This window comes from Alternaria incomplexa (genome assembly GCF_024043165.1).
Source record: "Alternaria incomplexa strain BMP 0042 chromosome Unknown scaffold_2, whole genome shotgun sequence".
NCBI lineage: Eukaryota > Fungi > Ascomycota > Dothideomycetes > Pleosporales > Pleosporaceae > Alternaria > Alternaria incomplexa.
Window position 1 is genome coordinate 491,275 of NW_026249851.1, and position 25,189 is coordinate 516,463.

The following is a 25,189-nucleotide window of genomic DNA, read 5'->3' on the forward strand; positions in this document are numbered from 1 at the left end:
CATGCGATACTCTCGAGACGGCGACGCTGACTCCCTGTGTAGCTGAGGCGAAGAGGGCCGCTGAGGGCGCTAAGAAATGAGCGGTCAGACAAGATGCGCAACGCGACAAACGACAACATCTTGACGCCACCACCGCCGTAACAGTCAAGCTGTTTAGAAGCCTATCATCATGAAGTGGAGTTTCCTGGGTTTGGATTAGAAGGCGAAGGAGTGTGCTTGGATGGGATTGATTCTTGGATATACCGAATACACCGATTTCTGATTTTGAACGCCGTGAGGAGCCCATTGCGCCCTTTTCCTACGCAACACATGAGTCTCTTCCACGGTCAAAATGCAAACACCAAGCACTAACAGCAGGTTTGGAGGCGGAAAAGATTGTGAAAGTGCGATCTCTTGGATCTAGCTCTAATACTAAAGTTTTTTTACAACGTTACAATCAAGTCTTTAACTCAAACAGCACCACCGCGCGGCTACCATCGCAGCATGTGGATTACGGTATAATGCGAAACGCCCCAGCAAATGATAAAAATGGTATAAGGATCCGGGGGGAACAAATGCTAAACCAGAAGCCTTCTTGCCCGAACCCGTCGTAAGAATGTTGTTCTCGACCAACCACCTCTCCCCAAGACCAACCAAGCGCATACACCTAGTCGATCCATTCTCCTTCTCCTTCTCATTACACCGTTTCTCCAGGTTTATATTCGTGAAGGCGTTTATGCGATCATGCCGGGGAAACCACCGAAGTTGTTGATGGCGGCGGTCTCGGGGAAGGAGGCCATGCCGCAGAGGCATTGGCAGGAGCAGGTCTGGCCGGCACCGTCGGTTCCTTGTCCAGCGACGACGGTGGCGGAGGCGAGAGCACCGGTGCCAGTGCCAGTGCCAGTTGCGGCGGCACCTCCAGCCTCGACGGTGACGGTGGTAGGGGCGGCAGCGGCGCCGGGGTCGACGGACTGGAGGTCCCCGGCAACGAGACCTGTGCCGTTGGTCTTGATGGCTAGGCCCTTGAAGTCGGCCATGGTCTTGTCGCCGGTCTCGGCGGCGTTGATGCTGAAGACCATGCCCTTTCCGCAGTGGATACCGTTTTGTTGCTTGCAGTAGAACCCTTGATGGTGTTAGCTGTCATTCATGTTACTATCAAATGCAGAAAACTTACAGAGCGGCTCTGTTGTCTCGACGGTCATGTTCCATGTGACACCAGCCTTGCCCTCAGGGTTGGGCATGAAGCCAGAGTCCATACCTCCCTCCATCTTTTTGCAGGGCTCGGCGAAAGTTGATTGAGTGGCAGTGTGGTTCTTCTGCATGAACTCAAAGACGACCATGTCGCCGACGGCGGCCTTGATGGACTCGGGGTTGTATCCTAGTACGGGTGCCATACCGGTCTCGACGGGCTTGACTCCACCAACGACGACCTGTTGTATGTTAGATTAAGTTCAATTAGAAGTAGTATGAGTGCACTTACAGTGTGCGTCATCGCGCCAGCTGCGACCTCGGGGGCAAGGCTCATAACCTGCATCTCGGCGGAGGCAAGTACGGCCGCTAGGGGTAGTGCTGTGAAGTACTTCATTATGACTAGATTGCGTATCGTGTAAAAGTGTCGTAAAAGTGAACGTAAGCCTGCGCTGCAAGCACTAGAATATACGATAGAAGGTTTGAAGGATTGAAAGGGCACTACGAGGGCCGGCTCGGACAGTAAGAAGCAGATGAAGTAAGAGAAAGAGACAGTGAAGCACTGGTATTATGAGGCAAGAGCGATGAGATGAGGAGAAAGTTTATGCCTGGGGATTGTCTATTCCTTAAATCCACGCATGAAATTGTTGGATTTGGAAGGCGTGCAGGCCGTTGCGCACATGGCGAAACACCAGCCCCTTGCGCTCGGCATGGCATGGGGGAAACGTTGATCGGCTGCAAGAATGGCGAGATTTTGGTGATGCGCACTTGCTTGGGCGCAACGGCGGGGGGTGTTTGGGACTCGAACCGTTGGAGGTGGGTTCGAGACTGTCGCGGTGGTGTCGCAGATCCGTCTCGCTTCTCGCCAGACAAGCCCAATGCGGTAATCTAAGAACCACCAAGGCTATAGGCGCAGGGACAGAACTAATCAGGATGCCTGGACTATGGGGCTGGGAACTCGTGAGCCGCATGGAACTGGCAGAGCTTTCATCTCGCAGCCTGCGTTCCCGAGGAGTTGAGGCACGAACTGTGTAGGTCGTCAGTCGCGTGCAGGGACTAGACCATGGCATTTCTCACCCCATTGGTTCAAAACAACGACTTTCAAGCCTCAATATGTCTGCTTCGTCTTCTAAACTTGCTCGGCAGCCACAGTGTGATGCGCACTGCCTCCAAAATGCGTCATTCTCTGGATCCGCTACTGAGTCGCTGGGGGCTCTTTGCGAGCCTGCTGCTGGCCAGCATGCAGACCAGTGTAGTAACCGGCATAGTACCAGGACATCATAATGTTCTTCATATTCTCATCTTGCACTATCCAGAGTTAGCAGCATGTCACCGACTGTCAAACTTCCACACCATCCGGAAGTAACGGCTGTCAAAATCACGACTTACCGGTTCCAAGGATGGCCTGCGGCATGGCATCTGCAAGAGTGCCGGCAGCATGTGGCACCGGAGGAGCCTCAGCACTTGGCGATTGGATCTGCGGTTCTTGCTTCCCGGAGAGATCTGGTTCCTGGTTCTCGTAAGACAGGGTTCGGTACTGGGCTGTTTCATATGTACACGTACCTGCGGCGGCGACGGACCGCTTTGAGCAACGCCATTGGTTTCTGACAGCGGCGTGTCTACATCTTCATGATCTGCGACACCGCTGGTCTCTGCTGTTGCCGATACGGCCTCCGCTTCATCCATCAAGTCCCCGTATTCCCTAGAAACGTTAGTATCGTGATGTAAAGGCTTGGGGAGCTGCTTACCCCCGTGCTTCCTTTAGCTCTTCCTCCGTCAGGACGTCTTCAAGTTTCTTGCCTGATTGGTGGATACTGTGGTATTTCTGTTCTGTTTAGTCGATATTCTCGCGGAAACTACGAAAACGACGCGTGTAGAAACGTACCTTGTACTCATTCACCGCCTCATCCCAGGAATCGATCAGCAGAGAATCATCCCACGCGTTCTTGTCACTCATGTCTACAACGGGTGCCATGTTGAACTTTGGATCTTCGGCGGTGTACAGAGCAAGTTGAGTTGCTAGCCTGGTAAAATGCTGTGAGGGCGTTCACCTTTTGTTTTCGGTTTCAAGTATTTCGCTTGGTGTGAGGTGAGTATCTGGAGTTGGAGGTTAATGGTGAGGGCTGGGGACTATCTTGGCAAGTGTCCATTAGCGCGACTGCCACGAAAAAAGTTCCCGCGTCTGAGCTCTCCTCCGAACTTTTGCGCGTAACAACATTCGCGACCACACAGACCCCACGCCATTACACCAAATCACAATGGCTGTTCAAGACACCACAGGAAAGAAGCGCAAGGGTAAGTCATTGCGACGTTAATAATTCCCGATTATGGTGGCTAACTTGTCTCAGGCGCATCAGAGGCGGCGCCCAAAGCGAAGAAGCCGAGAAAGTCGGACGATGTCACGCCCGTCGAAGCCAAGCCAACGCGGAAATCTGCGCGCAAGCAAGCCGCCGACTTCATGGACATTGAAGAGGAAGCTGCGCCCGTCGCCGTTGCCGAGCCTGTCAAGCCGAAGAAGGGCAAGAAGAGCAAGGCCGCTGCCGACGTCGATACCGAGATGGCCGAGCCCGTCGCGGAGGTAGTCGAGGTTGCTGAAGTACAGGAGAAGCCTAAGAAGCAAGCAAAGAAGGGCAAGGCCGCCGCCAAGGTCAACACAGAGGTCGCTGAGCCTGTCGCTTCCGTTGTAGAGGTCACTGAAGTGCAAGAGAAGCCCAAGAAGGGTGGCAAGAAGGGCAAGACTGTAGTCGCAGAGGAGACCGTCGTCGCAGAGGCCCCTAAGGAGAAGGCCAAGAAGTCCAAGAAGGGAAAGGCTGCAGAGCCTGAGCCCGTTGAGGACGCTGTCGCCGTAGTAGAGGAGACTACTGCAGTCGCAAAGCCAGCGAAGGCAAAGGGAGGAAAGAAGCAGAAGGTGACTGAACCCGAGGTCGAGGTCACCGAGGTCACAGCGGTTGAAGACGACGCAGACGATGCCGCCGAGGACGACCAGACGGCAGCTCTCCTCGCTGGCTTCAGCGACTCAGACTCAGACGACGCCGATGAGGACGTCAACTTTGACGAAGAAGCAAAGGTTCCCAAGCTGAGCGCCAAACAGCGGAAAGCGATCAAGCAGGCGGAGGCGGCACCCAAGTCCAACCAGCCTGGTGTCCTCTACGTTGGGTACGTAGACCAGTCCATTCTATACTACAAATTGCTAACAATGCGTCTAGTCGTGTGCCCCGCGGTTTCTTCGAGCCCCAGATGAAGCAGTACTTCTCGCAATTCGGCAAGGTCAACCGGTTACGCTTGTCACGCAACAAGAAGACTGGTGCTTCCAAGCACTTCGCTTTCGTCGAGTTCCAGTCCGAAGAAGTCGCTGACATCGTCGCACGAACAATGAACAACTACCTACTGTTCGGTCACATCCTCAAGGTCCACCTTATTCCTGCCGAACAGGTACATCCCGACCTCTTCAAGGGTGCCAATGAGCGGTTCAAGGTCGACCCTCGCAACAAGAAGGCCGGTCTCGAGATGGAGCGCGGTGTTGAGCGTGCGCAATGGGAGAAGCGCGTAGAGAACGAGAACAAGAGAAGGACAAGCAAGGCTAAGCAGCTCAAGGAGGTCTTTGATTACGAGTTCGAAGCACCAGCGCTCAAGACTGTCGATAGCGTCCCTAAGCACACCACCATCACTACACTCGAGGCCGCGAAGCCCCAGCAGCTTCTTACCGAGACGGCTACTGAGGAGACCACCGTTACCGAGCTTCCCAAGGCCAAGAAGGGTAAGAAGGGCGCCAAGGCTCAAGCAGCACCACAACCTGCTGAGGTTACTGAGGTCACAGAGGTAGTCGAGGCTGTCTCACCTGCGCCAGCAAAGAAAGGCAAGAAGGGTGCAAAGGCCAAGCCTGTTGAGGCAGCTGAGGTCGTTGTGGAGGAGGTTGCCGCGCCTGCCCCAGAAAAGAAGACCAGGAAGCGCAAGTCGGATGTCACGGTCGAGACTACTACCGTCACCGAGGAGACCGTCCCAGAAGTAACGCCCAGGAGCAAGCGAACCAAGAAGGAGAAGGTCGTCGTCGAGCCCATCGTCGAGGAGGTCGAGGAGAAGAAGACCGCTGCCAAGCCGAAGAAGGCCAAGAAGGCGAAGGCCTAAACGCGCTGATATCAGCTCTGACAGCTGTCAGCTTCGTTGTACATGTTTAATGGCCGCGGCAGTTTACGACTTTCTGCATTCGACCCCCTGCACCATTCTTCATCGATGAGCCGGCGTTACGTAGACAAAACGTGGTTTTAGCGTATCCATACCAATGCAGCATTCAACCATCCGCTTTCGTTTCCCACCGCACGTTATGCGTGTTTTTCACATGCCATCCACCTGATTTGACGTGGTACTTCTCAAGTGGGCACTTCCCCCCTGGTCTTTACTCCACCTTTAAACCTCATGCAGAAGGAGCACAAAATATATTCGCGCTTACCTGTCCACACGTGGAAAGTTTCCGTAGAGTGGATCTTGCCTCTAGTAGGCACGGGAGATGATTCTTGTATAAGATGAGTGCTTCCTACGCTAAGATATACATTGCCTCTACATTGCTGAAACTCTGTCAATAATATCTGTTCATCTACCCTTCATCGTTTCTATTTTTCCATCTCTATTCACATCTATCACTTCAGAATGGCAGAGAACGACGCACGCCTCGCGGCATCCCAAATGTATGATTCCGTTACATCCCTACCCCCAGCAAAACGCCACATCATCACCCACAACGCAGAGGGCAAAAGCACTGTTCACTCAAGCCCAAAGTTACAGTACTACGGATACCCAGGTATCGGTGGTACATCTCGATCGTGTACGTCTTGCCCATACCACCCATCCACAGTAGAAACTCAAACGACACTACACACCGTCCACATATCCATCAAGCAGACATACTAACCCCACCCCCAAACCAGACGCCACATCCTCCATCCCCGCTTCCCTCCAAAACGACCAGGACATCTCTGCCTACACATCCACAGAAGGAGAATCAAGCTACACAGGCCGCAGCATCGTAGCCAACGGCTCTGGCTCCCACCTCATCGTCTGCGACCTCGCTCCCGGGCAGGCTAGTATGATGCATCGCACTGTATCTATCGACTACGTAATCTGCACCCATGGCGATGTCCGTATGGAGACTGCGACTGGGGAGATGGTGGATTTGAAACCTGGTGTACGTATTCCTTTTTTTTTGTCCCCTTTCCTCCTTGCTTTCTTCGATTCGGGGTCGTTTGGGAGTAGTTAAGAAGGATGTGGGTTTATGTTGCAACGCTGCTGATAGATTGGGAATAGGATCATGTTATCCAGCGAGGCACGATGCACAAGTGGCACAATGCGTCGGAGACTGAGCCTGCGAGGTTCATTGCTATCACGTTGCCTGCAGAGCCGTTTCAGGTTCCGGGTACGGGGGAGGTGTTGGCGGAAGAGCATGTCCAGGGTAGTGAGGCTAAGGATTGGGATGTTAGTAAGATGTAGCCGAGGAGATGGCAGAGCCCGTGAGCGAGGGAGAGGTCGCTAGATTATAGGAGAGGACATAACGGTAACACGAATATGTTAAAGTTGAGACTACTACGAATGTGGAGAGTTTATCCACGATGAGATCGAACCTGATGAGATCACCACAAGTCGCACCCAAAGTTATATAGACATTCAAGGATTTCATTTCGCTAATGATGTAACACAAAGACCACACATACAACCCTTATTTTGCCTCGCCGCTGCATTATCGATGACAACTAAGCTTACAAGATACAGCGAATCTAGCCTGTGCCCGATACTGCGAGCTTCATAAGATGGTCCATGAAAGTCTGCAGACTGACGTCGTCGGTGAAGATGGTCTGAGCTGTCGCAGCACCGCCATAGCTGTTAGTTTGATGTGTGGTCGAGGGGTTGAGCTTGCTGAGCAGGAAACGAGCTTGTGAACCGCCGGCATCACAGACGATGAATCGAGGCAATGGGAAACGGTCCTGGATGAGCTCCTTGGCATCCTCCTTCGGTGCCTCCAGAAGCTCCCTGAAGTTTTCATAACCTTCTTGCTCTTGGTATCCAGCCTTCCGCCATTCGGCCATTGTTTCGCCGTGGAAGATGAGAATGTGGAAGAATGTGTCGAGCAATAAGACGGTCTCGTTCTGAATGGAGCTAGAGTCGAGCAAAACAGGCTGACCACCCTCGTGGTCGAAGCCGTAGCTGTCTAGTGTTGGCTGAATCATAATGAGGGAGTTGCTAACATCCTCGTGGTTCAAGACGTGACGGTAGAAGGCAGTTTCGTCGGGCGAATTGTTGAAGACTTGCAGGAACTGCGACCGACGAAGATGGAACATGAATTGCGGGTATAGTGTAAAGTTCTTCTCGAGCCTGGTTTAGTGGTTAGTATGTGATATCGAAGCGAGAACTATATGTCCAAAGTGATGAAAGACTTACCTGAATGACGACGGGTCGTCTTTCCTGTACTCGGCGAAGCGAGCGCATAGTCGGATAAGCATACGATCGACCCATCGAAGAACGTCAGGGCCATCGTCAACCTCAGCCTTGAAGACTGCTATCCTCGACATGAGGACGGCAGCAGCTTCTTGGTCAAAGGACTGGGCAATGGCAGGATCGCCAGATGGACCGCTCATGGGTCGGGCCACGGTGGTAACTGTGAATTTTTAGTATGCATGCTTAGTATAGACACGTTTCAGGGAGTTCATACCTCTCAAGTGATATTGACCAGCGGAGTGCTGATAGTATGTGAGGAACTGAATGAGAGCCTGTTGCTGCGAAGAGGTCACGTTGGACCCGCCTTGGTTGGCAATCTCGAAATAGATCGAGTATGAGGCTTCAGGGTCGATGCCACACATCTTCCAGGCGCATGTGTTTCCGATACCGCATTCCGTCTCACCAACAGAGACTGACTTCTTGTTCTGCGACACGGCGTGTCCAATAAGACCAGTGATCTTCAACTCTCTGGTTGTCAGCACCTCAAACTCAGCATTGAATCCCATAAGGAGGTTGTCGTCCGCATCCTTGTTGAAAACGCGCACGAAGGATTGCTTGTACATGGACGAGGTGAAGCTATCCGTTAGGATCATGTGTCCACCAGTGTTGTTTGCAAGACCCCTCATCTCAAGAAGACCGACCTGATCCAGACATCCGGCAAAGATGTCAACAATATGGCCGTTGTGGGAGATGCGCTTCGCAAGGCCCTCGTAGAACTTCAGTGCCTTCTTGTAGTACTTGATGTTGTCGCGGTCGATATCGTGGTGCGATCGGATGGGCTCGCGCAGCTCCGGGCCAACAACCATACCAGGTCCCTCGGTGGCTGGACCACCGCTAAACAACATGATGCGGGCGGCACTGTTCATGAAGCTCGTCTCCAGGAGTCCAGCAGCAACGCTGAGCGCAACACCGGTGCACCTCAAGGGACGCTTGTCGTTCGCGACCGGCCAGGGGTCCCGCTGGATTGATTCGAGAGCGTTGGTCAACTGCAATTCGCACTGCGATACGGGTAGGATGAAGCGCGTGCCAACGCCACCTGGAGCGCCCATAGGTGGTCGACCAGGCTGCTGTGGGACACCGGGTCGAGGAGCCATCTGGCTAAGGCCTAGCATCTCGTGCACTTGCTTGGTGGAATAGTCCTTGCTTCCGCGGAAGACGTACGACTTGGCGCATTCGGTGTAGCCCAGCTCGTGTACTTGTGTCTATTGCTGTCAGCTTATAACACTCATTGTAGCTTCCTGTACCTACCATTGTACCGTATGTGACCAGACCAACCAGCGCGTATGCTGGGAGCAGGCTCAAAGCCATGATGATCGAGTCCTTCAGCGCCTTCAAGCTGTCTTCCTCTTGACATGTGTCTACCACGAAAATGAAGATGGGCGGGCTCGGTATGGGTCGGGGAAGGCGGTATTCGATCGTGGTACTGTTCGGGTGCATCTCTGGGGGCATCTGCTGGTTGGAGATGTCCTTGTAGTGCGGGGGGAGGTGATTGCGGTTCAAGCAGAAGGGGCATATCCATTGGTTGGCGCGCATGTCAATTTGACTGTCTCCATGTCAGCTTGAGATAAGTTGGAAGAGACTATGCCAGACATACCAGTAGGGGTTGAGGATAGCTTTGCATGGCGCCCTGCAGCTGACAGGCTCATACTGGAGCAGCGGAGTGTCCGTCTTCTCCTTGAGAGGCGTGTAGTGTGCACCAATGGGGACGACTAGGCGGGAAGCTTCCTGTAGACCGCATCAGTACGTTGCGTCCCTCGCGCCGATATTGCCTATCGTACCATGCGCGTGCTGGGGAACGTGTTCCAGCTGAGACGGACGCCATCCCTGTCTTCAATGTCGCTCCATTGGTCCTTGAGCGCCTCGAAGTCGGCCATATTGGGCGGTTGCAGCTATGTGCGCTGCGCGAGGAGGTCTGGGGTGGGTGAGGGTTATCGAAGGTTGGTGGTGGAGGGACCGAGGGCGCCCACGATGGGAGATTTGGCGGGGCGGTGTGAAGTGTAGCAGGCGCGAGACGGGGAGCTGTAGTTGTATGCAGCAGAAGATACCGAGACGTGTCAAGTGTTCCTCCCTCAAGGCAACAACTGCACAGGATAATGCAACGTCGTAGGAAGCTCACGCACTTGAACTTGCGTGGATACCACAGTTGGCGATGCGGCCAGATGTTCTTGCCCTAGCGCTCCCAATCCGGTCTAGCACCACCGAAGCTCCGCTCCGCCCCAGCCTCAAAACCGCGATTTTCCTCGCCGTCGCTCTTTTTCTCTTCATCACCGCCAGCAACAAATACACTACGTAACGGCAGGCTCCCATTTCTCTGATGAATGAGCCTGTTTTCGCGCTGCGCGAAGAAGAGATTTAGACCCATGGCTGGGCGCCCGATCTGGAAAACTCATTCTGAGTATACTGATAGGTTGGGAATCAGCAGAGGTCACATTCCATCATCGTGCAGTCTTCGTCATTAGAATATCGTGGACCTTCCATCTGGACTAGAAGGAAGCCTTCAAGGCAGGCAATTTCAATCCGCATCGTCAAGCAACGTGTTCTTCATACCGTACTCATTGTTGACCATGGTTCATAGTCTCGCTGAAGATAACGTCCACCTACTCGATCACTGTAGCCTTCAGGCAATCGTACACGTCACTTCTGATGTTCAGACCCATCCAGCTCTTTAAAGAGCCTACGCTAGTTAGCAGCCTAACGATTGATGACATCCAAGGGCTTCCCTTTTTGACGACGCGTTTGTACAACGAACTCAAGTCCTTACGTGGGGGCAAAAGCCCCAATCACTACATTCCTATTCAAGCGGTTCGTTGCGAGGCGAGCGTGGCCGTCTTGATTCTGTCAGAAGCGTCTGATGAATATGGAGCATTTGGACTTCATGTAACTTATACAACGACAACCACGTCGAACACCATGATCGGCCGCAGTCTACGGATCTAATTACACATTGCCGGAGACACTTCCGATGTTACCGTTGGAGCCTCCAGATCTGCAGCTGTGTTTGGACGTATGCGAACTCCTGATATATTAACAATCTGAGTCCGATCGGGTAAATGCATCCCAATACACTAGCCTCATCACCTGCCAATGTACTGTACGACGCATTAGAACTCAGGTATGGCTGTTCAAAATTGGGTATATATGTATTCGCGATGTGTGTAGCAACGCTTGCTTGGTGCTCTCTGTATCCTCCAAGTCCAGTCTATCCTACAGTCCATGATCATGGCTCGCACCTCTGCACTTCTCATCTCGCTTCTTGCAGGTCAAGCCTACGCTCATACCTTCATCTGGGTATGCTCAGCCATCCCCAACTCCCCAGTCCCTATACTAACACCCCCAGGGCGTCTTCGTCAACGGCATAGACCAAGGAACCTTCAAAGGCGTCCGCATCCCCGCCTACAACGGCCAAAATGGCAAAGGCGGCTACAACAACTCGCCCGTCAAAGACCTCAACTCCATCGACATGCGCTGCAACGTCATGGGCGACATCCAAGCCCACGACACCATCAAAGTACAGCCTGGCGACAATCTAACTTTCGACTGGCACCACGAGAACCGCAACAACAAAGACGAAGTCATCGCCAACTCGCACCATGGCCCCTCGCTCATCTATATCTCGCCTGATCCGCCGACTGAGAACTCCTTCGTCAAGATCTGGCACGAGGGCAAGTTCGAGAGTAACCCGTTCCCGCAGGCGGGCAAGTGGAGTACTACGGGCGATATTGCGATGAACTTTGGGCATATGAATGTTAGGGTGCCCGAGGGGCTGAAGGCAGGACACTACATCATTCGTGCGGAGATGGTTGGTTTGCACGAGGGCGATGTGAGCTATCTCGCGAACCCGAAGAGAGGCGCACAGTTTTACCCCGACTGTGTTCAGATCGAGGTTGAAGGCGATGGCGAGGTGGAGTTACCTGAGGGTGTGAGCTTCCCTGGAGCGTACTCTTATGAGGATCCTGGTGTTGTGCACAACGTGAGTCTCTCCTGCCTAAGTACTGGCGTGTAGATCGTTCGCTAATCTGATGCAGGTATACTGCTCCACCGAGACCAAGAAGCCGAAGACTTCTACGACCCCATGCGTCACCGACTACGTTATCCCAGGTCCTACCGTATGGTCTGGTGCCTGGGCTGAGACTACCGCTGTCCCAGTCGGACCCGTCGATGGTGTTACGACTGCTACTGCGTGGAGCACATGGATTGGTACCGATAGTGTTGTGACGAGCGCGACGTTTGCGGATGTGAAGAGTCAGACGATTGTGGGAAGTTCAAAGTACACTGCGAGTTGGAGCGACACGTATGCTACGCCTACTGCGACTGCTGCGCGTTGGTAGAAAGTGGTCGAGAGGATATGTGCAATATTTCGACGCAAATTTGAATACATTCATTTCGCTGACAGTCGTTCGCAGTTCATTTTCTGAAAGCTTTTCATCGCAGGGGCCTCTGCAGAAGACGTTGAGCCAATTCCCTTCTAAGTGCTTTTCCAATACCACGTGTCTTTCCAAAATGCAGATCGCAAAGCAGATCAATATTACTGCATAAACCACGAAAAGCCATACCCTCAGTTTCCTCACCTAGTCGCTGTCCATACTACTCAATCATCCAGGACTACGACTTCAGGCTTGCGCTTCTTTCCCTGTCCGTGCGCAGCGCCATCATCAGCGTGCTCGCGCTTGATCCGCGCTTGCAGTTCATTCGAGATGGGCTCTTGCTTGATCTGTACGCTTTCAACGTCTTCTTCCTGCAGGATGGTTAGTGACTTCCAGACCCCGACTTTGTGAGTTTCTTACCTCGTAATGCTTGAGCAGTAGCAGTAGACGCTTCCGGCTTTGACCCGCTAGTCCCTTGTTGTCGCCTCGGTAGTGCTTGATGAGAGCAATAATTTCCGAATCTCTGAGTCCGTCGTGTTCGGTAAGAATGGATTGGCCGGAATCCTGTTGGGACGGAGTGGGTGTGCTGCTGACGGTCTTTGGTCGTGGAGTAGTAGCAGTTGATTCCTCGTTCAGCATTCTTTCCAGCTGCGGGTTCAACGAGGGAATCGGTGGGTGAGGAATGATGCCGAGAGATTCGAGTACGGCTGTTGCTGTGTAAGTCCTATACTTAGTCCCAACAGTTGACTACTCACCGATCGAGCGATACTTGAACCGGAATGTAACGAAAGGCTCTTTTTCCTTCGCAAACTCAATTCGTGAAGGGGGTTTTATCGTCTGACTTGCAGCGAGCCTATACCAGCATTAGCATGGATTGGCGATACCAGATTGTGCAGTTACTTTATTGAATGAGAGCGCGAGCCGTCCTTGAAATCCTCTTCGGATATTGGCCCAACCATTCCCAAAGTCACCTTCCTACTGATTGGACGTGGCGATGGTCTCTTGCTCAGAATCTTTGCTAATGTGACGGATATGATCCCCACTGAGCTAAGATTCTCTTCGCAGGCGGTTCCTATGCTGTTTTCCACTTTGATGTGTCAGTTTCTGTATCTCCGCATGTGACAGCTCCAATGCAGCTTTTGATAGGAACTCGCATACCGAAATTGAGGCTAGAGAAGAGAAACTTAGATGCCCGCCATTCACCATTTTCCTTCCATTTATGCTGAAATTGTTTGTAGACCCTCGTCAGTATCTCATGCGGCTGTGCAACTTGTGAGTGCACTTTTTTGCCGTCCAGAGAAGTGACAATCGACGTGTCTATCGGCGCAAAAGGTGCCTTGAACTTCGTCTCTATTGCAAACTCGGCTCCTGACCGGCACTCAACGTATCGCGTGGTTGTCTTAGGCACATCTTCCTCTTCCTCGTTCTCGTATTCCTCAAGTGGTTTGCCGTCGATGTACATTTCAACCGTCAGGCCTGGGTAGTCGGCATGGATCGCCATGCTGATGTCGTAAACCGATTCGGGTGGCGGTGAGAGAAGTGGAAAGTAGATGTCAGCAGAGGAAAATGATTTAGGTGTCTCGCTTGTGGCAGGCAACAAGGCGCTTGGACACTGGACACTCTCAAAGTGAGGGTGAGCGAGGAAAATCTTGCTGCTTAGATACTAATGCGGTAAGAGCGAGGACGACTCAAATTGGCAGGAGCAACGAACTGACAGATAGGTGAGTGACCATAACACGAATAACAAACATCGGGTTTTGCTATGGTCTTCTTAGGACAAGTTAGTCACTAGTCCAAGCAACTGCTGCAAAGTAACATGAGCGTTAATCAGATATTGAATTGAAATATGTCTGGAGTCTCCAGCTCATATGTATGTGTCCATCCGACATGAACTTTTGCACGGCTAAAACACGCTCCTAGTCCAGCACGATAACCTCGTCATCCGCACCACGGTGACACTTCCGGTCTCTAGACCTTACAACCGTGACCTCCTCGTCATCGCTGGATCCGATAGCCTCATCGACCTGCTTGCGCTTGTCGACGGCTTCTTTCTTGACCTTGACTGCAGCAGCTTTTTGCTCCTGTAGTAGTGAGTATATGGTATTGTGAACCTCTACCATCAACATACCTTGAGCTGTTTGACAAGTTCGCGTAGTTCCTCCGGAGTGAGCTCTTCTTCGGGTCGCTCTTCCAGAGGTGGAGGGGTGGGCTCGGGTGGGACGAGACCCAGGATCCGAAGAGCATCTAACTGGGTCAATGAATGTCAAAGCCTGATGCAGACTGCTTTAACTTACTGATGGAGCGATACTTGAAGTTGAATGTTGCGAAAGGCGAGTCGGTTACATCGTCACAATCTACATAGCGCCCTCTTTCCCATGCTACGGGTTCAGATAGCCTATATATATTAGCGTCATTTATACTGTGTGCGGAGTAATGTACCCAGCTCTATGAGTGTAGGTCTGGCCTTTCAGCGCCTTTTCAGGGACTTGTATTGATTCTGAGATATTCCCGACAATGTGATCTGGGGTACGCGAGCGCAGGTTTCGTACGTAAGTCAAGTCGACAGTGATAGTGCTAGCTGATACCACATCAGAAAGGTATGTAGTACCGTCAACTTCAATCATTAGCTCGGCTTCAGAGTAATTTAAGTCCTTCTTCGCCTGAACTTACTGATTTCGAGCTCAGCGAAGCAGAATCTCTGTATCTTATAGTGTTCGCCGATTTGGGACTGACGGCCCTCAATCATTCTATGTTTGAAGAACTGGGCTTCGCTTATGATTGCACTCATCAACCTTCGCCCATCGAGACTGACCGCAGCTTCAATGTAACCCTTCGGGAAAGGAAACTCTTTTTCTATGAGTGATACTTTGATCGCGAAGTTGGCTCCAGATGTTGCTTCGACGTATTTCGTGACCGTCGTCGGCGACGCGGGAGTGACGCTATCGTCGTCGTACTCAGGGAGTAGAGCGTTATTGACGATGATTTCGACCGTAAGGCCGGGCAAGAATGGATGAACAGCCATGGCGTAGCAAGATATCTGGAAGTAAGTTGTATTACTGGTGGGAAGGAAGAAGGAAGGAAGGTCTCGAAAGCAGGATGCTCGGGCCCTTAAATACTGCGTACTGCTGAGCCGAGGTGAGAGACGCAGGCAAGGCGTGAATGGAGCTAAGGAGGTAAAGGCAAATATCATACTGACAAGTGCTGGCATGCTGTAGGGACATGAGCGGTGACTAAAGTTCCCGAGTGGCTACATCTAAACATTCCTAAATATGTAGAAAGATGTGTTCTTCCATGGCGATTAGCCTAATCATTCGTACACGCCCCTAGAGGCCGTCCCATATATCAATGCTTTGGCAGTATGCTTCCATGCGTAAAATTCGAGTCGGTCCAGGGTTCGGAGTTCGCTTCCATCTCGAACTATGCCGTCTTTTGACTTCTATACCACCTTGAACTCCGCGCCGTGAAGATAGAATAGATATCCTCTCTCAGTCTAACACGATGATTTCTCGCTCCACGTGCGGACGTTTGCGCTGTCGCGTCTCGACATAGGTCACTTCGTCGTCATCATCATCGATGATCCTCTCGCGCTTGACTCCAGTAGTGGCTTCATCTTCGGTCTTGATAGAGGTGCTCTCAGACTCTCGCTATATATACGTAAGTATTAACGCCGGAGATTTGCGGCGCATACACACTTGTTGCGCACGGTTTAGCAGTTCTCTCAGCTCTTTGGGCGACAGGTCTTTTGCGAGTTTGTCTTCCAGGGGGACAGGAGGCGCTTCGTTCATGGAGACAAGATGAAGTGCTTGTATGCTCGCTTGAAAGTCATAAGTGTCAGCGGGTGGCACTATATGAGCGTGATCGTGACTCACCAAGCGACCGATATTTGAAGTGAAAAGTCGCAAATGGCTTCTTGTCTACAAATTCGTGGTATATCCGTTGACCAGAGCATTTTGATTGGCATTTCCGGGGCTTTGATAGGCTTTTGAAGAAGTCAGTTCTTTGCTAATCAACAAATTTACCCACTCTCTACATACACTGCTTGGTGCGATAGGGCGTCGCCTTTGAGCGCCTTCTCTGGAATCTCCTGGAGCGCTGCAAGTTGCTGGTGTCTATCGTCGCTGTAACTTATCTCGTCAATGACCGTCTCATGGGTAATATCGATGAAGTTAAGAGATAGTGTAATACAGCCTTTGATGCTGAGACTCTGCTGCAGAGCAACAACATCAGGCGCAGCCTTATCGGCCTCTTCTACTGCACAAAACCGTAAGTGGATGACATCAACAGGTCTTCATAGTACTTGCGAATGTTCAGTTTGGCAAATGTGAATCTCTGTCTGACCCACTCGCCGCCTTGGTAAGAACGATAGCTATTGAACTTCCGGCCTTGGGAAAGTTCATCTCGCTTGAGTATCCAGTTCATCTCTACCCCGTCAATACAAACTCGAGCCAGAACACCATACTGATCTGGGAATGGAGGCTTGTAATCAGCCACGATCGAGAACTTCTCGCCTGAGCGCGCTTCGATGTACTTGGTAATCGTCTTCAGTGCAGTGGCTTTGTCATCGTCGTCGTACTCATGCAATTGCTGTCCGCGAACACAGATCTTGACTTCCAGACCAGGATGCTCGGGAATAATGGCCATTTCACTATGCTTGTCAAGCGGTCTGCTAGAGTTCGAGTCCAGGCCCGCGGTGATTCAGGACCCAGGGCGAAGAGGCGCTAAGCGTGACGCATCGGTGAAAGCGTCAGTGTGAGATGTAAGTTGGAAACCCGGACGAGCGGCGGGCAGTCTTTGGTTGTAGTAGGTGAGTCCGGTACGGAACGCGAAGACTTCAGCTGAGATGGAAGCAGTGAGTGTGCTGAAGGCTCGATGTTCAGTGTTTGCTCTATACCGAATACGGCAAGGCGCGATGGCTAGCGCGTGGTGAGAACTGTTGACGGGCAGGAGCGTAGGCAGGAGCGTCCGCTTCAGCACCCCCAACTTCCCCAGATCCGACAGAATTAGTACACTCGCGGCTGATTAGAAGACGGTGGAGGATGTCGAGATCGCTGGCTATTGAAGTGCCATCGTGCGCATTCACTGAGGCGGAAGCATGGACTCACCTCGCGTACAGCATGCCAGCAATGCAAGTCCCGAGAAGTCGAACGTGGTGAGGCGAGGCATGCTCAGCTTTTTAGATAATGTGAATCAGACCTCATCTGATACGGCGGGTGCATCTCTTCTGTGGCGAAGATGGCGAAGATAGCAATTAGGAATGAAGCATCGTGGCACGGGTTGCACTGAGAGAGAGCCTCGAACAACAAGCATGCGATTAGCAAACTAAAGATCTACGTTAATTCAGCTACTCAATCATATTACAACTTGAAATGCATCAAGCTCGCAAGTGTAGCTAGGAAAGCGGTGACTGACCACGTAACATTTGAGTTTTGGAATGCCTCCCTAGGTTGGTCACGGAATGTGAGAGGCGCCAAAGAATGTTGTTGCTAGAGACGAAGCGAATTCGTACGGTGTTGAGCTCATAGGTAAGGCTATTGGTAAAGACCCCGCTCGTTATGTCTTTAGTATATCTGAGTATCTTGATCTTTGGCGCGAGCCAGTCGTTCGCAATCAGTGTTAATACCCGCCGAGGGGCGTGTATGCTCGTATGAGGCACGTCCGATTCTCACTCGCGAATCAAAGTTTTCATGTGGCCCTAGAAGATCCAGAACAGAACCATAAAGGTGATGATCAGTGTGAAGAGGAGAAGGAGCATAGACTGCGGGGTCGTTGAAGCAGCCGCACTAGTTGAATGATATGCACCATAGACCATCCAACTCTGAACATCACATGTATACAAAAGCTCTCTATATCTCAAAACTCCACATGCCTGCGAAGACCAAGATCGCTGCTAAGGCATCAACAACATTAACGCTAACGCCCATGTACACGTGGAATCCAGTTCCACGGTACAATTTCGCCGACAGACATCCAGCATACCTAGGCAACCTTACATACAGCCCAAAAGCTTACACCTACATCAAGGATCATGGCTTGCGAGGCTGACATGCAGGTGGCCAAAGCCTACGCGGCCCCAAACGAGCAGCGCTGACAGTGTCGCCATGTGGAGACACACTACTGATCGCAGATTAGCGAGAGAACAAGATCTGAGAAAGCGCAACCCACAGACAGAGGGCTTAGCGCACGAACACCCGTATTGAGACCCGCGTTGAGCGTACCGTTGCCTGAACCATCGTAAGCTAGCTTGCTTACCATCATCAGCCTCGCAAGAGGCTCGTAACGTGGACTAGCTGCCTGCACCCGGCTATTTTGCGCCGATGGTGTATAGGATTCTCGTATGCAGTGCGTATGGGTTTACTTCGGAGCAACGACGGACCTTCCACCGACTGCGACAAAGATTCATGATCTGTCAGCGCTGAGTAACGCATGAATAATTTGCAAAGGGTCGCGTGGAATCCGGAGATAACGCAACTCCGCGCGTATTTCGCGCTTAAAGTGTGTCTCGGCGTAAAGTCGCTTTATGGTACGACCGAGGTGATGCCACCGGTTAACGAAAGAGGAAGCAGGAATGCTTTTGCAGTGTTGAGGGCCAACAGATTGCGAAGAATGCAGTCAGCGCAGAGGGTGTGGTGAGATTTGACTCGGCAGATCTCCGAACTCGACCGACCGAACGACCGGATGAACTCCGCATCGCGGTATTGGTGTCGCAGGATCCGCTAGATCAGGTCGCATCTCCACTGACAAAGAAGCAATTATCTTGGTGATGCATCAGTCAGGAGAGCGGTTGTGACTGAGCGCATGACGGATGACGTTGCAAACCAGGTCCCGAATGCCATGAGGCACAAAACCGGAAACGGTCGACGCCCTGTTACATTTCCGAGCCTCACGAACCCCAAAAGAACCGTTAGGTGGAAGAACATCGGAAGGCGCTTGCCCTGCATATGCGAGCAGGACTTGTAAAATTCTTATCCCGGCAGATGGAGAACAGATAAGAGCATAGGAATAGAAATACCTGGGCGAGCATTGCTATGCTATCCATACATACTTGAAGATGTATAGTGACCGGTGCATCGAATATGTCACAGCTGCGTTGTGAGTGGAGAAGTCACAAACACGCGACTATCAGGCCTCAGGCGTCATGATCGGCAGTCATGCTTCCTGTCATAGCAGGTGGACCGGCAGAAACTTTGTCGAAAACAAGCAGACGCAGGGTCTCATCATCCCGCGCTCGCGGATTGGCGGGCACAAGGGCTAGGGATGGTGCCCGCTCAGCCGTTGGCGATCGATGACCACATCGGGCGAGCTTCGAGAAGTGATGGGCAGTTTCAATGACCAGCAGGTTGTCGACTAAGACGTCAGGGAAAGGATATTCATTGGGGACATATTGCTTCGCAAAAATAGAAGCGCAAAGCAGGAGTTCTGCACGGCAGTCGTTTGGGATGGATGGTGAGGGAAGGGATGGTGAGGAGACTTCGGAGAGATGATGTCATGGACCCTCGTAAGCGATGAAATAGCATTCGTTCGGTCCGACGGAGATGGACGCAATACGAAAGCGACTGCAAGGACACAGTATTCCCCATGGCATGAGAATGCAAAATATGAAAGAAGAACTCGGGTTGTGGCATCGAAGGATACAGAAGTCTCGGGTGGCAGCGCGCCGGCTTAGAAATGTGGCTAGTAACTTCGACGCGCGAATGAACGGTCCAGATCGCCTCGCGGCCGCCGGAACAGTTACATTGTCCGTGCATACGATAGGGCTGCACTGCCACATGGTGATGCGATGGACCCTGCATTTGTGTCCTTCTCCACCGATCTTACCCGTTCGAGGCCGTCGATGCGATGCCACGTTGGTTTTAGGGCTGCATTGCAACTCCACAGGATGCTTGCAGCACGTTGCATATGCCGTTTATTCAGCAGGGAGAGTCTCAGTGAAGAGTTTTCCTTGTGCAACCTTGGCTGTGCTCGACCTGTGGCTGTCGGGATGTTGCACGGCAGTGCCGTTGTTGAGTAGAGGATGCTGCCAGTGCCGAAGCGGAAGTGGAGGTTCCACCTGCAGGATAGACGGTATCTGAGCTGACCTCGGATGCAGATGCTAGTAGTATCGCAGCTGGTAGGTGCACATCCCAGTTTATTGGTTCGTGGATCGATCTCCAGTTTCAGCATCTCTTGAAGAGATGTGCATTGTGCTAGCCAGCAGAGTGGTCCTCGGGAGCCGTTTGGCCACCAGATCCAGCTATCAATAGTACAGAGTATGGGGTAGGCTATTGACGGTTATCTCCAAACGATACCGCGTGGCCTCGCGTCCAATACACACGAGCTGAAAGCAGTATCATATCACGGCTTTGGGCCCAACAATCCAACCATCAAAGAGCAACTGTGAGTCACGCGTGAGGACATGTGACCACTGTAGACGCTGGCCGAGGTGTGGCTGGTGCCCGTCGCGTACTCCATCTGGTATTCGTAATGCACATGCGCTGTCGAGTAGGTTGTGCATGGAACGATGCTGCTCAGCCCGTCTTGGAGCATCGTAGTCCCAGCGAGCCTAAACGGCCAGCTGTTAGACCAGATACGGGCGTGTCACCATGGACAGACCTTTGGAATTGGTCCGTCGCACGATGCCCTACAAGCTACATGCCGACTGCACACTAGAGCAACTGGCATAGCGATGAGTAACGGTTCGGTTCGTAGGGCTCCGTTTCACGTGGAGAGCATGCCTGCAGAGATCGCCTAGATGGGCACAAGCGATTGCACAGTATTTTGGGAGCAAGTCATGGACGCTGGGGGAAGGCCTCTCGGCTGGTATCCGAAGGCATGTGGAAAATTCTGTATGGTAGACAGTCGTCTGCCGGGTTCTGCACAGCCTTCGGTCGGACAGGGCCCGCGGCGGCCGTATGCAGGGTGCGTGAGGGTGGTGTCGATCGCGCCGCTTTTGCGCGTTGGCGTAATGTTAGCGTAGACACCCCTGCAAGCCCAACATGGGTTGCGTCATAGGATGAGGTATGAAAGGAAACCGATTCCGCGTACTCAGCAGCCCAAGCCGTTTAAACTGTCGCTCAGCAATTTGCAATCTCTTACGACACACACACATACACCTTAATCCCGACACTCCGAGCACAGCCGACGCAGACTCTGAATTCTTCGAACGTCTTCGACCGCGTGCTGCCCAGATCACCTCATCAAGTGGTCTTTCACTCAAATCGGCGAAGACTAACCGAGTCATCGGCCGGTAGCCCACTAGTATAAAGCAACTTGCCACCCGCGCTGGTCCCTTACTTTTCCTCCCGACCATTATGTTAGCGCTACCCACACAACGTCACCACCTTTCAACCATACCGTCACCACCGTCTTCACACTCCTCCTATCAACACCTGCCCCAGCAGTTTGCCGCACAACACCTCTACGACCAGAAGCTCCTCAACGACTACCTTGAGTCCCAGCAGCAGTCTTACGGCACTTCATCCAGCAGTGCACCCAACTCGTACATGACGAGCGCATACACCGACTTCGCGAACCCGGCCATCCGAATCCAGCAGTCGACACCCACACCGCAGCTTCCCCAGGGCTTCGCACAACCGCCTATGCTCTCGACCAGCAACGCCAGCACGGGACTTGAGTCCTGGAACTATGGTAACGTGCAGGGCCAATCGCTCCAGACACCACACCAGAACCAGAACCGCGGCCACCAGCGCGCATCGTCATCGTCTTCCGTAGGCTCAAGTGCCTCGCAATACCAGGCCGTTGGACCTTCCGCGGGCTACCAGTACGTCTCTCCCCCCGAATACCCGCCTTCGCACGAAGCTGCGTTGGCTTACTCATCGAACGTGGCTGACATATATCAAAGGTCGTTCCAGAACCATCTCCCTACACCCACACATACACCTACCCAGGACTCGTTCATGAGCGGAAACAACTTCAGCAGCAACTACACACCAAACTCGGTCAACATGGACCACACCATGTCCGCACACATGTCGATGAAGCAAGCGCTCATGGAGCAGAGTGATGACGTACCAGACTACGCACACTCGGCCGGTCAATCAGTATCAAGCTACGGCCACGACTCTCCTGCCACGCCACACACTGCACAGGACGATATCGACTTCAAGATGCCTGCCAATGGTGAGAACCTCTGCAGGATAGACTCCTGGCTTTTCAATCAGTTTTGTACTTACGATGACCCAGACGCCCGCCCTATCCCCAAGTTCGAAAGGACCTACACCGACATTGCTGCCGACACTGGCTTCTATGAACCCAGTGCCTCCGCCCAGGCGGTGTCTTCCAAGCCAGCTCAGTCGTCGCTGCTCTCGCCATACCGCAGCAGCGCCAACGAGAACGTACAGCGTGCGCTCCAGGCAGCACAGTACGCTCGCTCACAGTCGCCAAGCAGCACTGCCTCAAGAAGTGACTCACCCTTCCGCAAGAGCTCACCCTACCGTCAGCCTAGCAACACGTTTAACTCGGCTATGAACACTGCTGTTGCGGCACGTGAGCAGAACCGCCAGGCTGATGCGGCTTACGCTATGAAGTCTCAGATGCAGCCCAGCGACGATGACCCAAAAACCATCTCGCCCAAGGACGCTCTGTTAGACTACCGGGAATCCGACGAAGAATCCAAAGTTCCATTGTTCCCGGACAGTGGCGCTAGCGAGTACGACAGCCAATACACCGGTGGCGACCAATATAGGACTGCCACCCAATCCAGCTTCGACACTCCATCATCACAGTCTTACCGTCGCGACAGCTGGGTACCGCAACAGTTCTCACCAAACTTCTCCACTGCCTCCGCGCCATCATTACCACAGTCATCGAGCTTCACCTTCGCCACTCCATCAATACAGAACATGCACAGCATGCCTATGAACGCGCCATCTCAGTATCGATCAACACCCAACACTATGTCGTCGGGCGTCGACCAGACACCTGAGTTCCCTGCCCACCTGACTTCAATGGAGTCAAGTGCGAGCGAAGCTGAGCCACCGAGCGGCAGCCAGAACAGCGTCCTTTCAGACCGCTACATTACAAAGCCAACATCGACGGGCGCCGAGTCTGGTACCTACTCATGCACGTATCATGGCTGCTCCCAGCGTTTCGAGACCCCACAAAAGCTTCAGAAGCATAAGCGTGAGGGTCATCGAAGTGCCAATCTCAGCCAGGCTATGACGTCGGCGGCTATTTTGGAGCGCAATTCGCAGGCGGGACCCCACAAGTGTGAGCGCATCAACCCCACGACCGGCAAGCCCTGCAACACTGTATTTTCGCGGCCCTATGACCTCACCCGTCACGAGGACACGATACACAATGCGCGCAAGCAAAAGGTTCGCTGCGCACTCTGTGTCGAGGAGAAAACTTTTTCGCGCAACGACGCATTGACACGCCACATGCGTGTCGTGCATCCTGAGGTCGACTTCCCCGGAAAGCACCGCAGGCGCGGAGGTAACCACGACTGAGCATGACCCGATGGCATGCGCGGTCATGTTCCGCGGAGGCCGAGCTTCTGCCGCGCTATCGCGCACCTTCCAGAACAGCCGCGACCGTTCCATGGCATGCACCTGATCATTTCACGGATCAAATGCGACGCACCAAGGCTCTCTCTGAGACCGGGTGATGTTGATACCCATGCCTCTTGCATTCGCGGTCACGCGGTCACATTTCATTCAGTTGTCGCTGGTCCGAACTGAATCATCCGGCGTTCTGGCTACTTTTCTTCGACTGTACAGTATTCTGCTTTGATTTTCCAGCACATTCCTACGGACATGACTTTGAGCGACGAACCAGCGGGCGCATGGTACGATGATTTGACGAAAAAGATGGCTTCTGTATGTGCAACAAAAAAGCGATGATTTCCATAGACGACATCGCTGGCTCTAGTGGGCTTTGGTTTCGCCTGCGATTAGATTTCCTTACCTATTCTTCGATACACCCGGCTCCACTGGGAGCATTATTAATTTGTACAACACTTCACTATTCCTCAAATTGCGAAAGCCAGCTCTTCGTCCTTCCATTGTACTCAGCAAAGTTTTGACAGCAAGAGGAGGGAAAACATAAGCGGATGTACTATATGCATTGTAGCTAGCAATGATACCCCAGAGTAATATCAGCGTCAAGCAATGTTCTATCTCAGCACCCAATATCTCCCTAGTGAACACTCGTTCCTCTGTGACAGTTCTCCAGTGGTCGCCATGGCGTGCATGTCCAGCTACCACCTGCTCGACATACCTACACCCAACACCGGCGACGCCGGTCTCAACCAGAATGCCGCCCTCTACCATCCACCTACTGCAAGCATCGTACGGCTCCTCACACCACAGCATGAACAACACAAGCTGACACTACATCAAGGTCTCACACTCTAGATTCAGCCTCTCGACCCATGTGCAACCTCATCGGCTCTGCATACCACAAACAAAAGCACAAACGTCTGCACGGGCAGCAAGTAGTTCCCACACCCATCACCTGTCAGCACCTTAATCCCCTGCCACCACCACCACATCAACCAAGCATACATCCGACTTTGTTCCCGCGGAGACGACTCTCCGACGCACAAATGCGGGCTGAAAAGCACATAAGCGGCAGAATGGGAGCGCCGTGAGATCTGGACCCAGCAGATGCCGGTGCCGCCCGCGTCGGCCACGCTAGCAATGTGCAGTAACATAGCCCTCAGCCTCTTCCTTTATTTTTTTCCAGTATGCATATCCTATCAAAAACCGAGGAAGAATTTTCGGAGCATTCTAGAAGCCTTGTTTTTTGGTCTTTGATATGTTGCACAGGGTTTGGCATTTCAAAGCAAAAGAACAGTGGGAAATCGGACCGAGGCTCGGGGATAGCGATGAATGCGTCTATCTACAATGTATTACGTGCGTGTGCCTAGATAGACTCCCGGCTCCTACTCTGGTGTAAGGATGCAAGTAAATGCATCTATGATTCCATGGTTGCGTGACATGCACTACACCCGTCACCGTCAAAAGAAGAAGAAATGTGGATAGAGCAAGTATCACAATGGTATCATAACCCGGCACCAACCATTTCAACCCCCCGGAACCAAATTCATCAGCTTGCATATACAAACCACATGGTTTGACATGAATGGCGTGGTTCCATTCCGCTCGGTACACTTTCACCGAGCAGACGTGACCCAACGCATGTGGGCTCCACCGAAAAACGTCGGATCTGGGCCTTGC

At 52.5% G+C, this 25,189-nt stretch overlaps 10 protein-coding genes across 10 annotated transcripts; 3 read left to right on the top strand and 7 right to left on the bottom strand.

Annotated features, from left to right (window-relative positions):
• Positions 1-713: 713 nt before the first annotated feature.
• Positions 714-1,564, bottom strand: J4E90_001651 (uncharacterized protein; the record flags this gene model as incomplete). Its single annotated transcript, XM_051431237.1, has 3 exons — positions 714-1,102; positions 1,154-1,409; positions 1,460-1,564. 3 exons carry the CDS (start codon positions 1,562-1,564, stop codon positions 714-716), a joined length of 750 nt encoding a protein of 249 aa, XP_051294371.1.
• A 798-nt stretch (positions 1,565-2,362) lies between these two features.
• Positions 2,363-3,142, bottom strand: J4E90_001652 (uncharacterized protein; the record flags this gene model as incomplete). Its single annotated transcript, XM_051431238.1, has 5 exons — positions 2,363-2,475; positions 2,557-2,704; positions 2,731-2,869; positions 2,916-2,992; positions 3,053-3,142. The coding sequence occupies 5 exons, from the start codon at positions 3,140-3,142 to the stop codon at positions 2,363-2,365; spliced, it is 567 nt and encodes a 188-aa protein (XP_051294372.1).
• Positions 3,143-3,425: 283 nt separating this feature from the next.
• Positions 3,426-5,292, top strand: J4E90_001653 (uncharacterized protein; the record flags this gene model as incomplete). Its single annotated transcript, XM_051431239.1, has 3 exons — positions 3,426-3,462; positions 3,516-4,323; positions 4,374-5,292. 3 exons carry the CDS (start codon positions 3,426-3,428, stop codon positions 5,290-5,292), a joined length of 1,764 nt encoding a protein of 587 aa, XP_051294373.1.
• Positions 5,293-6,932: 1,640 nt separating this feature from the next.
• Positions 6,933-9,524, bottom strand: SEC23 (GTPase-activating protein S23; the record flags this gene model as incomplete). The annotated part of the gene is made up of 6 exons (XM_051431240.1): positions 6,933-7,527; positions 7,594-7,810; positions 7,865-8,852; positions 8,899-9,193; positions 9,245-9,375; positions 9,429-9,524. The coding sequence occupies 6 exons, from the start codon at positions 9,522-9,524 to the stop codon at positions 6,933-6,935; spliced, it is 2,322 nt and encodes a 773-aa protein (XP_051294374.1).
• A 1,345-nt stretch (positions 9,525-10,869) lies between these two features.
• Positions 10,870-11,978, top strand: J4E90_001655 (uncharacterized protein; the record flags this gene model as incomplete). The annotated part of the gene is made up of 3 exons (XM_051431241.1): positions 10,870-10,938; positions 10,988-11,620; positions 11,676-11,978. The coding sequence occupies 3 exons, from the start codon at positions 10,870-10,872 to the stop codon at positions 11,976-11,978; spliced, it is 1,005 nt and encodes a 334-aa protein (XP_051294375.1).
• Positions 11,979-12,238: 260 nt separating this feature from the next.
• On the bottom strand, positions 12,239-13,515 carry J4E90_001656 (uncharacterized protein; the record flags this gene model as incomplete). The annotated part of the gene is made up of 4 exons (XM_051431242.1): positions 12,239-12,385; positions 12,435-12,721; positions 12,770-12,867; positions 13,388-13,515. The coding sequence occupies 4 exons, from the start codon at positions 13,513-13,515 to the stop codon at positions 12,239-12,241; spliced, it is 660 nt and encodes a 219-aa protein (XP_051294376.1).
• Positions 13,516-13,930: 415 nt separating this feature from the next.
• Positions 13,931-15,036, bottom strand: J4E90_001657 (uncharacterized protein; the record flags this gene model as incomplete). Its single annotated transcript, XM_051431243.1, has 5 exons — positions 13,931-14,095; positions 14,143-14,258; positions 14,309-14,409; positions 14,454-14,628; positions 14,685-15,036. The coding sequence occupies 5 exons, from the start codon at positions 15,034-15,036 to the stop codon at positions 13,931-13,933; spliced, it is 909 nt and encodes a 302-aa protein (XP_051294377.1).
• Positions 15,037-15,499: 463 nt separating this feature from the next.
• J4E90_001658 (uncharacterized protein) lies at positions 15,500-15,799 on the bottom strand (the record flags this gene model as incomplete). Its single annotated transcript, XM_051431244.1, has 2 exons — positions 15,500-15,658; positions 15,707-15,799. The coding sequence occupies 2 exons, from the start codon at positions 15,797-15,799 to the stop codon at positions 15,500-15,502; spliced, it is 252 nt and encodes an 83-aa protein (XP_051294378.1).
• Positions 15,800-16,029: 230 nt separating this feature from the next.
• On the bottom strand, positions 16,030-16,655 carry J4E90_001659 (uncharacterized protein; the record flags this gene model as incomplete). Its single annotated transcript, XM_051431245.1, is given in 2 exon segments — positions 16,030-16,265; positions 16,277-16,655. 2 exon segments carry the CDS (start codon positions 16,653-16,655, stop codon positions 16,030-16,032), a joined length of 615 nt encoding a protein of 204 aa, XP_051294379.1.
• A 4,646-nt stretch (positions 16,656-21,301) lies between these two features.
• Positions 21,302-23,458, top strand: J4E90_001660 (uncharacterized protein; the record flags this gene model as incomplete). Its single annotated transcript, XM_051431246.1, has 1 exon — positions 21,302-23,458. The coding sequence occupies one exon, from the start codon at positions 21,302-21,304 to the stop codon at positions 23,456-23,458; it is 2,157 nt and encodes a 718-aa protein (XP_051294380.1).
• Between the last annotated feature and the right edge of the window lie 1,731 nt (positions 23,459-25,189).